Source organism: Ischnura elegans, chromosome 9, assembly GCF_921293095.1.
Source record: "Ischnura elegans chromosome 9, ioIscEleg1.1, whole genome shotgun sequence".
Taxonomy (NCBI): Eukaryota; Metazoa; Arthropoda; class Insecta; order Odonata; family Coenagrionidae; genus Ischnura; species Ischnura elegans.
In genome coordinates, this window is record NC_060254.1 from 94916662 (window position 1) to 94929885 (window position 13224).

General features: G+C 35.5%; 1 protein-coding gene across 2 annotated transcripts in view; it reads left to right on the forward strand.

Moving 5' to 3' along the window:
• The window catches only part of LOC124165145 (AF4/FMR2 family member lilli-like), a 457820-nt gene extending 452895 nt beyond the window's left edge, over positions 1-4925 (forward strand). For both annotated transcript variants that reach the window (XM_046542452.1, XM_046542453.1), the window contains one exon: positions 3448-4925. In XM_046542452.1, coding sequence (XP_046398408.1) covers positions 3448-3653 — 206 coding nt within the window. In that variant the 3' untranslated portion in view covers positions 3654-4925. The remainder of the gene's footprint in view (positions 1-3447) is intronic.
• The last annotated feature ends 8299 nt before the right edge of the window (positions 4926-13224 follow it).

A 13224-nucleotide genomic window follows, 5' to 3' on the forward strand; every position in this document is an offset into this window, starting at 1 on the left:
TCGAAATAGTGCTAAAATTAGGAAAATCCGATGGCGAGCTAGAATTTTGTTCGTCATTTCTGCGATTAAACTCCCCTGGAAGGTCATTTCACAGTCTGGCCCTACACCTCCTCATCAGCGCGCACCTTGGCTTTTCCGTTCGAGGGGGTTCGCGCGAAAGAGAATTCCGAAGAAAAGGAAAAAAAAAAATATTTGGAGGGGGAAGGGCTTATGCACCTGCGTCCCGGCCTTGTGCTTAATTCACGAGATGGCAGCACCGTATGTGCCCCTTAATTTCTGTCCTCCACGAGGTTATCCACCGTCCCCTTGAGGTCGACTATCCCACCGGCTTGCGCCCTGCAGATGTTTGGCAAACTTCTGAGGATAGTTCGGAGAAGAAACACGTATTTTTCTTTGGCATAATTTTTCCTCTATGTGGAGAAACCTTTTTCCAACCGGAGTTTTTTCTTAAATTTGCCCGGACGAGAAAAACTCTACATCTATCGGCAGTGGCGCAGAGAGGGGGGTTTTGGGGGTTAAACCCCCCCTCAGAGAAATATTTAACTTTAATCCATTTTACTTAATAGGAATGATATTACTGATGGCATAGTGTAAGGATTAATAAAATATCCCTCAGAAAGCCGTAAAACTCGCCATTTTGAACCGTTTTTCTTAAAATTCCGCAATTTATTAATGTCGCACCTACCGCTTATCCTGGTGGGTATTCCATACCCCCACACACCCCGGTATTAGTTGCACCTAAACCCCCCCAGCCTTAATCCCTGCTGCGCCCCTGTCTGTCGGTGACACAACGTGAGGGAAAACTCTACGAATACTAGCAAATTCCAAGAAAAATTAACTGATCAATATATACATATTTCAAAAACTCTACAATGAGCTGTTCAAATTACTGGTCATCATAATGAGTCAACATTCCTAAGCAGTGGCGTAGCGAGGGGAGGTGTCAGGAGGGTCCAGCTTCCCCCCTGAAATTTGAAAATACAATTACTTTGATTCATAAAAGAAAACAAAATATTGAAAAATCATGAATTTACAAAATATTAATTTGAAAAATGAAGTTTTTTCGATTATTGAAAGCAGGGACGCAGCCAGGAATTAAGGTTAGAGGGGGGGTTTCAGGCGCAACTAATACTGGGGTATCTAGGGGTATGGTATACCTTCCAGGGTAAGCGGGAGGTGCGAGGGCCCTCCGCCAGAAAAAAATTAAGATAAATGGTTAAAAATGGTGAGTTTTACGGCCTTCTCAGGGATATTTAATGTTTCCTTTCACTATTCCATAAGTAATATTAATTCAAATAAATAAAATAGATTAAACTTAAAAAATTGTCCGGGTTTTATTCCCCAAAATCCCCCCCTCGCTGTGCCACTGATTGAAAGAGTTAAAATTAGTATAAAATCCTCTACTTAGTACCCTGTTTTTCAAAAATTTGCCCCCCTGGTTTTGGACCCAGCCCCCCGAAAAAATTCCTGACTAATCTAATCTAATCTAATAAATTAAGATTGGTTTGATGGAGCTCCCCATTCCACTATCCTATCCGCTGGGCTTTTCATATTGGCTTATTTATTCTCTTTTGCATCCTTTATAATCTTTCCTATGCAACTCATTAGGGGCCGTCCCTTGCCCTTCTGTCCGTCTACAATTGTTTTCTTCAGACTATCATGCCTCATAATGTGGCCTACTAAGTTGTTTTTAGAATATGCATACTTCTTTTTTTCCCATCCTTCTTATCACTTCCTCATTACCAATTCAGTCGATCCATTTTATCTTCCTCATTCTCTGCTAGCACCACATTTCAAATGTTTCCACTCTTTTTTACTTTTCTGCTGCCATCAAGGTTCATGCCTCACTCCCATAGAGAAACATGCTTCATATGTAGAATCTGATGAATTGTTTCCTTGCTTACTTCTATGCTTTTAACCTCAACTGTAAGAATATTCTTCTTTTTTTAGAAAGCCTACCTGTACCACTCTACTAACTATTTTTTTCGTTTCATCCATTGTAGATAATTAGGCTTCCTAGATAACAAAAATCTACTATATCACCTCTTCAAGCCTTTGTTTTCTAGTTCAATATTTGCCCTAGCTTCCTCCTTTTTGCTGCATACTAACATCTTAGTTATTTTTGTCCATGTTCAGTTGGTATCTGGCCATAGTACTTTCCATATTCGTAAAAGTTTTTTAGCGTAATTTTTAAAATTCTTACTCTAATAAATTGGACAAATCATTTTTCTTGTGGTAGGGATAAATAAAAGAGGGGTCTAGAAGGCCCGCTCCCTCCCCCAAAATTAGGGAAGTTTTTGTCTACCGCATGGGGCTTAGAAATATATCTTAGCTCTTCCTTTAAAACCACTAATAATACCGTAATTTGTTATCGTTTCTTTGCTTGTCTCGCATTAAAGAAGTACAATGGACTTTAATCCATTAGATGTTGACAGCCTATTTCTCTTGACCTAGACTTGTTGACTTAAGAATTAGTTCAAGGTTCTCTCCAACACTGTAATAGAAATGATGGACTTCTAAGATAAAAATGTACATACTCACAGATTTTTAAATCTGTGGACTTCCAACAGTGAATTTTCTTAAATGAGGTTTTATTTATGAATTAACTTGTTAAGTTTAGAGGGTGGAAATTCCATGGAAACGATTATATTTTGCATATTTGTATGTTAATGCATTATTGTCATTTCCAATGGTACATTGGTCCAGGAATTTACCATGCTTTTTCATTATTAGTTGTTACTTTTAATTAGATTATGTGTTTCTTTTAATTTAGTTATCATCTATTTAAGAAAAATTTTAAATGTTTGCACTTAGAGTTGCCATTTGCTGACCAATAATTAATGTGTTTAATCTCTAACATTGGCCAACCTGAAATTGAAAATTGTGGCTAGAAATACATAACGAGATTTATTTAAGTATGCCGAGACTAGCCTCGGTGATAACTTTTACGGAGTCACTCACAAATAGTGCGAAAAATCCACAGAGGAAAAATCATTCGCCTTGACCGGGATTCGAACCTGGATCCCTCACTTTCCGGCCGAGTGCTTTAGCCAGGTAAGGTACCGAGGCGTCATTCTTACCTGTGGAAATCGAGGGATTCGGGTTCGAATCCTGGTCAAGGCGAATGATTTTTCCTCTGTGGATTTTTTGCACATAATGTGATTATCAGATTTCCAGCAAAACAGGAGTGATAATTAGGAGGTTAAATATCTTGCTGGCCCTAGCTAAGGCAACTAGGCCAGAATCCCCCAATTGGCTTGGCTAAGAACTATAATAACTATGATTATGTATACACAAATAATGAAGTTTTTCACAAGATATTGGTCAACAAATAAACAGAAACACTTGTCTAGCCTTGACTGCCTCTGTTATTGGAAAATACATTATTTGGTTATTTGCTAATATTTCCATACCTACATCTTAACTGAAATATTTTTGTCATTCCAGGAGATGAAGTTTTGGCTGTTAATGGGAAGCCCTTGCATGGACTGAGCCACAAGGAGGCAATAACAGTTTTCAAAGAGATCAAGACGGGACAGGTGCAGCTTCATTTGGGCAGGCGTGTTCCTCGCAGACGCAAGGAAAAGGAGCAGCAGCAGCAACTACAGCAGTCTACTCAGTGGAAGACGCAGAATCAGAGGCCTACAGCGTAACTGTGAATATTGTTTCATGTGTGAAAATAATATGTGAAACATTGTTTCACCAATGGTTGAACAATTCTGGTCATTCTGTCGAGGTAGCATGTACTTTATATAAGAAGTATGGTATCGTGCTCAAGTAATGGACATTTACTTCTGCTGGTGTGAAAGACTCTAATGAGATGCAAAGTTGCATGTGGTGGTTTTTTCATTGAACAGCACTGGATCAATTGTACAGCAAGCAATTGGTAATTAGTGATCAAGAAAGGTGAACTAATGGCTTCGATATGCAGAGAGCTGTGTTGTTGATTATGTCAGTTGCCACATGTATTTGTAAATAGTAATTGGTTGTATTATACTTTCTCATTCCAGCATTTGGGATATTTGACCTTCTTAGTGGGACTCAGTGCAAATACTCTCTCCCTGTCTCAAATCTTTTAACCACAAGGGAAATTTTTATTATGCTAATTCATAAATTCAGAAAATTTATATATTCACCCCATTTCATTCTAGATTAAATGAGAAAATGTAACCTTCGATATGCCTAAAAACACACATTTGCATATGTAAAGGAAATGTGTTTTCTACTCTAGATAACGGAATCACCTGTACTGTGTGAGAATTGTCTTGCTTTTTTGGTGTCACATGCAACTATGCATTTGTACTGGAAGGTTATAAGGGCTTGGATATCCTTTGTATTCTTAAAATAGAGAATAATTTATATAAAACCAAGTCATAAAAGGAAAATATTAAGTGAGTTAATACTTATTTGAGGATAAGACAAAAATATAAGTAACATCTAATGACTAATTTCTGTGAAAAATAGTTTTCTTCACCTTTTCATTGGCATGGATTTCTGTGATAAATTGTGTTGAGCATATTAGATTTTCTTTGCAGTTTGGAATTCTGATGAAATATCAAAGTTTTTTTAAGCTTTTGTCACATTCCTTTCTGTGCATTTAATATTTTGTATGTCTCCCCTTTTTTTGAGCATTTCAAAAAATATTCAACTACATATATATCTTTAGAGGATTGATATTTTTTTCTTCTGATGAATTGCTTGGTATATTCCTTTGCTACATCATTGGAGTCCCTGTTTCGACTTTGATTGAACAAGTGTTGGACTCAACGTAACCAAAGATATGTTCAATTCTATGAAACAAAGCAAAGAAATTCTTTGAACTGTCGTGGATGCTGGTATTGTTAAAATGAGTTTCTTATTGGAATTGTAATATTTATTGTTATTAACATTCTGATTTTTATATAAAATATCTGAATTATTTAATACTCTTGTATATTATTTTCAAGACTACCTCAGACCTCTAGATGTATATTGTTCCTTATTTTGAACTGAACTATGTTTTCCTGGAAATTTTTCCACTAAGATTAAGATGCAGGATGGAAGTTACTTTTCTTTCTCATAATTGTTTAATTATGGTTGCACTTCATTAATATATCCCTTCATAACTGGGACTTTGCAAAAGTGTGAAGAGGTGGTGTGAAGCCAGTCATTATTAAGTTTTGCAATCTAAAGATAAATAAATTATCCAACCTCAGAGGTTACGCCATTAGGGGCATAGATAAAGTGGTTGTAGGCAGGGTCCAGTGTACCGTAGGAGGTTCATGGTCCTCCTAGAAAAATATGTCTGATCAAAATTTTGGTAGACAAATATCACTCAGGGGTGGCTACTACATGCCTGTGGCCAAGCCAACCAGGATAAAATTGCATTCCTACGTAGTGCAGCACTAAAATAAATGTCACCTTAGTCTCCTAAGAAGATTTTTTTTAGTTGTAGAAGCTGTTTAAGCCTACCGCAAAGCTCTGGATTCGCTACTACCTCCCAAACAAATCTGTGGAGCAATATTTGTTGATTATTCAAGGAAATAACAAGAGGACAAGCCTGTGGCCTACATTTACAGAGTCACCCTGGATTCATTTGCAGGGGATACAACAGTGGAGTAGCCAGGAATTTCATTCCGGGGAGTTTAAAACCAGGGGGGATAACTTTTGAAAAACAGGGTAATAAGTAGAGGGTTAAAACTAATTTTAATGCTTTTCATAATCAAAAAAACTTCATTTGAAAACTTCAAAGAAATATTTTGTAAATTCATGATTTTTCAATATTTTTTTTATTCTATGAAGGAAAGTAATTGTGTTTTTATATTTCGGGGGCGGCCCAGACCCCTTGGACCTCCTTTGCTATGCCACTGGGATACAAGAAAGATTATCTCATAAAAATGTTGATTGGAGGTGGTTTGAACCTCTTGTTTCCTCTGTTGTCTGTACACTGTGCTTAATTGAAACAGGTGCATATAAGTATTAATTCAAAATTTTGCATTGTTATTGACGAGTTCACTTATAAAATTCAATTTTGAGATTACATATAAAGGACTGTATTAATTAAGTAGGAATGAAAATTGCCAGGCTACATTGTAAATCCCTGTCAAGAACTGATGCGACATCATTATGCACATTGTCAGGAAAATCTTCTATTTTTAAGTCAATGAATGCTCTTTGTAGCACAGTTTGGATATGAGAATGGACATTGACAATAATCAATGATCACCTACTTATGTGATTTGGTAGCCCAGGGATCGAAAGAAATCAGTACAAGTAGTTTTTTCAATTGACAGCAGATATTTAACCTAAGGATCATGCCTTTGGAGATCCTTTCAGAAGTCATTTCCTTCTCCTATTGGCTCTAAATATCCTCATAAGTCCCTATGATGACACACTGAGCTAATGATCGCTCATTTCAATCTGAGGGAATGCCTTTCTATGGAGCTGTATCATTCCTATCTCTGGCTACATTGAGATGCCCTGCATTTAACTCCGGTTTGACGAAAATGCAAAATGTGGGAAGCAAGAGAAATTAAAAGGTAGGTGAATAATTTGCAGGTTGATCGATGTTGTATACATTTTAGAGTAAGAAGGTTGGTTTGTATCATCATACTAAATAATTGAAAAATATTTGGTCAAGATTTTTTTCCCTCTCTGTTCGCATTTGCAATACAAGAAATTGATGCCATTGAGATATCTAACACATAAATGTGAAATGTTGAAGAGATCAGGAAAGAAACAAAATAAATTTAGTAACATAGGAAATTAAAAAATTAAATCATAGAAATTATTCTTAAAAACTTTTTTGAAATGCCATTTACTTTCATTTTACTTAAAATTTCTATTTTCTTTCATTGTAATAACTCAAATTAATAAAATAAATGGGGAGTCTTGATGAATAATTGTGTGCTGCAAAGGTAATATAAGAGCTTAATTATATTTATTTTTAATGCATCAATTTTAGGGTCTTTTGAAAAGCTTTGTAAAATTTTGGGATTGGAGTTACTCACATGGTTGCTTTCTGTAAGATGGCTAGAAAATTGAGAAATTGAATCTTCATTTTTAAAACTTCTGACTCAATGAAAACAATATGGTACCTAAATATCCCACATAATACCCTGATGATTCCACACACATGGGTGAAAAATGTTGAGAAAATTGATTAGTTACGACAGACAAAGTAATTTATCCAAAAATGAATATGTATAATCAACCTATACAAAATGAAGAATTAATATGTAATATATTTAATACCTTTTTTGTTTGCAATTATATGCATTTGAATTCCAATCAAATGGTATTTAAGTAGCTACTGTAAGAAATGTTGTCATTGAGGACCAAGGTCTTTACACATATGCCAGTTTAGACTATGTAATTTTATATCAGTGAACGCCATGTTATTTTGCATTTAAAAGAAATGTGAAAATTATAAAATATAATTCAAAGGAATTGTAAATAGATATAAAGTAATATGATTGCTCTTAGCACGGGGGGTAGATCCAGCTTACATGCAAAAACATTTCCTAATAAATGGACTGTCCATCTGGGCCCCCTCTCGTTTATTGTCAAATGCTACAGAGGCAGACATTGGCTACTGTAGCATTTGATTATAGTACAACAAGATAGTCCATTAATTCTCAACAAAAGTTCTCCCTTCCTTTCCTACTCCACCTATCAAGCTATCCCCTATTCTTCCTATTGCAGTAGCATAACAAGGAATATGCTTTGGGGTGGGACGGGATGGCCTAGGGTGGTGACCACCCCCAGGCAACCGGGGTTGTCGCCACCCTAGGACAGGAAAATTTAAAAAAATTAAATGCTTGGAAATACATTTTACATCATTTTGGCTGTAAAAATTTAACTTTAAGCAGATGCAGTTATTATATGCAAAAGTTAGACAATTGTTTTAAATATTTTGTAATTTCTCTTAGGCTTTTGGGGGGGATCCATCCCCTCATCCCCACATAGTTATGCCTCTGTCCTATTGTATTCATCAGTATGTACACCTGTTTGCTGGTGTGTATGTGACTGTGTCTATTACATAGTTTACAAGCTTAATGCATATTCCCGACACAAATGCTATTCAAAAATTTTATCCACATCCAAGTTTTTCTTTAAAGTAAATGAGAAATTAAATAAATCGCCTGAAGCAAAGATTTTTTCAAGTCGGAATGTAGCTATAAATTTCCTTCAGGCATGGAGGAAGACAAAGGGCTTAATCTGCTCCAAAAAATAATAAAATTATTCCTGTAATGTTTAGAAAGGTTTTTAAACTTCTTTCTTCTATACCCCTCTTGTCCTACTTGTGACTAGTTTCCTTGTTGCTAAGCCAAAAAGTTGTGCTGCCCTCAAACAGAATTTTGGTATATTAATACAAATATTCATTAGAGACTGAAAATAACAATCATTAACTGCATACATATGTCAATTATTCATTACATCTCATGACACGAAGAACAAACTGGTAGTAGGGTAGCATGGTAGAAAAATATATGTTACCATGCTACCCCGCTCCATGTGCGTGGCCTTAGAATAATGTACAATTTATAGAAAAAGTAAAATTTAATTCAAGAGCTTAAATGGCACCTCTCAATTTAATGGGAAACATTTTTCACATCTTAAGCACAACATTTTATTTGAAATGACTCACTTGAGTTTGTTGTATACATATTGGGGCAACCTTGTAAAGGCAAAGGCCTTTTTTTTCCTGATAGGAGGTGGTAGATATCAGTATTTTGCTGGGATAGAATAATTTTTCTGATTGTAAGGAGCCTGACTAAAATTCTTGCAGCCTCCATTTACCTGCATAAAAACAGCATCTAATATACTAGGTTCACAGTGCCAAAATCTGAAAATTCATGGCTGGTTGCTTTTGAAATGTGCTAATTCTAGGAAATTCTAGGAAAAATTGGTGAGTAATAATAATATTTATTGTTCTTGGACAATTGTCCATTGAGAACATACATTGGCTACAGCATACAAAAGAATTCACAAAATAAACTTTTACAAAATATGTATATGGAATAGTAATTTCCAAATGGAACACAGCACAACTAACACATTAGGACATAAACATGAAATAATGAAGTTAATAAATAATAGCAAGAAAACCTAAGTATACACCGTGTACACACATACTCATCATAAAATTTAGGGTAGAACATGAATAATAAAAAATTCAAAAATACCAGAAACACAAAATGAAGTCATACACTTTCAAGGGTTTGAATGAATTGAAGAAATCTTTGCTTGAAAGAGGACAAAGGCACAGAATCTTTTAAATCCTTTGGAATGCTGTTCCACAAACATGCTCCGAGGACAGAGAAAGATTTTTCGTAGGTGGTACATAGTTCTGTGTTGGGGGGCGATACGATAATCTGGAGCCATTCTTGTCAAAATTTTGAATTTTTTATTTCTGATGGAAAAAAATTACTTCAGGTAGCTTGGCTGATCATTTTTGAAAAGAGAGAAGAGATATTGTAATCAGTAAAAGATTTTGCTTTTGCAAACTTTTACCTATTCACATGACTGATGATCTTGGCTCTCTGAAAAAACTGGACCAAAACTTTTCTGCCAGCGCTGAAACACTCACCAAAGCAAGTATAAACTCAAATAACCCAATATAGCTGACAATATCTTTCTGTACACACTGGTTGTTCAGGGCTGTCACCATATCCAATTAATAATTCCCCCTTTTTCCTGTGTGTTCACGGAGATTGCTTTTTTTGGTAGGACAAATGTTTTATTTTATTTTATAATAAATATTATGAAATAAAAGCTACACAAAAAGACTATTTCAGAATGTTCATATTGTTGAAACTTGTTTAATCTTAGATTTTATAATAAATTATATAGTAAAGGTTGTTAATACAATAAACATCTCTTCAAAAATCTATGTGGGACTGTCCAAGGACATGACAAATCATAGTCTGTGGACATTAAATTTGGGGAATTTAATTGTTTTTTCTTTGCTGGTTTGTCACTAAAATTAGTAAAAGGGTACATAAAATAGTGTGCCGCCTTATATTTGATTTACCAGTTTTGGTTTTTTTATGGTAGTCCACGGACATAATTTTGTACGATTGTGGGAGAATGACCCAAACTCTGCACTGCATTGTTGTTTATCCGAAAGAAAATTTTACGACAGTGGGCGATGCATCCGCCACCCTGTCGACCAACAAACTTTCTTATTTGGTTCTGTGAATCGTTTGATGTTTTGTTTGCGAGTCATCTGTCCACATAATATATTAGTTAAAAAATTTTCCTCATTAAAATATTCTTGTTTTAATTCTTTGAGCTCTGGCGATGTTTTATTCCCCAAAACCCCTCCCCCCTTTGCTGTGCCACTACGAAGAGAGTGCAGCAAATGCCAACATAGCTTCTTTACAGGTGATAGTGATGTAATGAATTAAGGTTTCCTATTATTTTTTTATTGCCTAAACCGAAAGATTATTACTCCTGGAGTACGTATTTCATGCGTTATTTTTTTTTAATGACGATACATATCTATTTTTTGCGATTAAATGAAAAAATAAAATTTTCAAGCACGCGAAAACGTGACAGCTAAGTATGAATGCCGGGAAAAATCCGTGCGACGTCGTTCTGGTTTCTGCTGCTGCAAGTGAGGTGACCTTGGGGCGAGGCTTTGAGCGCTGATACGATGCAGGATGCTAGCAGGTAGCAAAGTACCCTGCTAGCTGGTAGCGCTTGGCTTAAATAAGGATTATTAATACCTTATCAAACGAAGAAAACTTTCCGACCTTAGGCAGTTTTAATAGATGATTATTAAGACATGTTTCCCTGAGCTCTGTGCCTCATGCATGCATTGGTAATCTCAGACGATGTAAAACTAATATCTACTCGTATGGAAACTAGGTCCCTGTAATTAATACGTGGAGTGGCATCGCATGGGCACCAATATGGCCTTTTTCAAATGAGGATAATATTGACCATTGCCATTCGTCTAAACCGGTATTTCTAAAACCAAATAATTTGTATATTATGAATACACTAATGGTGGGTAACGAATCGCAATCAATGCCTTTCGTTTTCTTTGATGAAGGAAACTACCCTATTAGGAAATGCAATTTTTGGGTAAAACTGACTGCCCACACATGGTTGATGAGTGGCCACGTCTTGATGAAGATTGGTGGACATAAATGATTACGGATGATCTATATGTGATGACTCAGAGGTCAGGGTTACGTCCTATCATAGTTAGGACTTTTGTAACTTTAAATAAATGAATTATTGAGGTTAAAAATCATATTTCATTTAGATTTGCATATAGATATGATTTTTAGAGTGAAAATTTGCTTAAAATATGCTTATACATGTTTACTTTCTATTTCAATAAAACAGAAACAAGTCACTAGCATTAAACACAAAACAGATAAATAGAAACACTACCAGGGGAAAGTTTTTGGGAGCTTTCAAAGCCAATAGCTTCTTCTTCAACATTTAAAACATCTAAATATACTTTTTCCTTAAATTTTGAGAAGGAAGCTATGGACTTTGAAAACTCCAAAAAAAATTTGTGTTTGTTTCTTATTTAGTGCTAGTTACTTGCTACTGACTTATTATTATGTTCTACATGCATCATTTCTCTACAATACATATTGTGTCATACATAAAGGAGTAAAAAAAACCTTTATACTCATGAATTAACACCAATTTTTTTGACAATTTTCATAACAATCCTCCCTGACCCTCAGCCAATTGGGGCTGAATACCCTCAAACTCTTTTGGTACCCATTTCTATCCACCGTCTTCAACAGGTTTCTAGGCTATTTAAGGCTGAGGCACCCCTTGGCTCATGAAATATTAATGGAAGTGCCTGTTTGTTAAACCTCCAATCACTGTAAAGTAACTGGATAAATGATTAAATAATTATAGTTAATTACCAAACCAGAATCAAGAGATTTTGTAAGTTTTTGAAGTAAGAGTAATTTGATTGTCGATAAATTTTGACACCTAGAAACATAATACCCCAATGCACTCAATGCACCCCCTGACAATTTTTTCCACTGTCGCCCATGAGGAGATGTAAATATTGATAGCGGGCAAGCTACACCTCTACCACTAAATGTCTTATTCCTTAATTTATTATTGTTCTACAGTATAATTATTTAAAATATTCTGTATTCTGTTATATACAAATTGTGTTTCACTACATTTTATCATCATCTACCTCATTATGAAAATAAAAAAATAGACGCTAGAAAATGCGATAAACTGTTATTGAAAGTGCGATAAAATAAAATGAAAGAGCAATTTTTGCATATCTCTGGAGATGATGAACACAGCCTATTTAAAACCTAAGTCTAGAGCAGTGGCAGATACATATGGGGGGTGCATGCCCCCCCTTGTGGGACTGCCCGCATTGCGGAACATTGCAGAACCACAATTATAACTTCATTATATAATAAGATAGCATTGTCTTGTACAGGTGTATAATCATTAATACTATCCAAATAAAACTTTGCAAAGTAAATAAAACTATTTAAAACTTTGAATATAACGTGGGTATTTTTTATTGCGATAAAAGTATAGGTAGCTCAAAATATCTTTTGCTGAGTTTTTTCTGTATCCCATTACATATTCATTACTGGTCTAGAGGCAAAGAGAGCATATTGGACACCTCATCACCCACAGCTCTTGTCCCCAATCAGATTTTCTCCTAGTTTACTCCTTCTATCTGGGGACTCTAACTGCCTTCATGCCCTCCGCCAGATCCTATAGCCATCTCTGCCATGGTCTATTACTACAAGTAGCTACTTCTTTTCCTTCTATGTTTCTATTTCCTGCTTTAACAGTGGCGCCAACTCCATGGGGCCTGAGGGGGCCCAAGCTCCCTCAAAAATTCATTATGGGTGTGATGAAAAAAATATGCCAGGCTTGTCGATTTTCCCCAGATTGTCCAGATATCGAGATCCGAGTTATCAGGGTTCTAATGTTGATCATATGACTCTTCTAAAATGCTTAAAAAACTTAGATCTCACAACTTATAACATTTCCCAGGGCAAGATCACCGGTTTGGGCCCCCCTAATATTTTTTGTAAGTCGGCACCCCTGGTGGAAGTTAAACAAAAACTTGAAGCTTTTACGTGGTGGAAGGGCTCCATATTAATAATGAGAGAAACTTTGTTTCTTCCACAAGTTTATAAAAATTTCTATTTTATTATCAGTTTCGGCTAGATCACCATGATCACATACCATCAGGTATCAGGTAATCGATAATGGTGT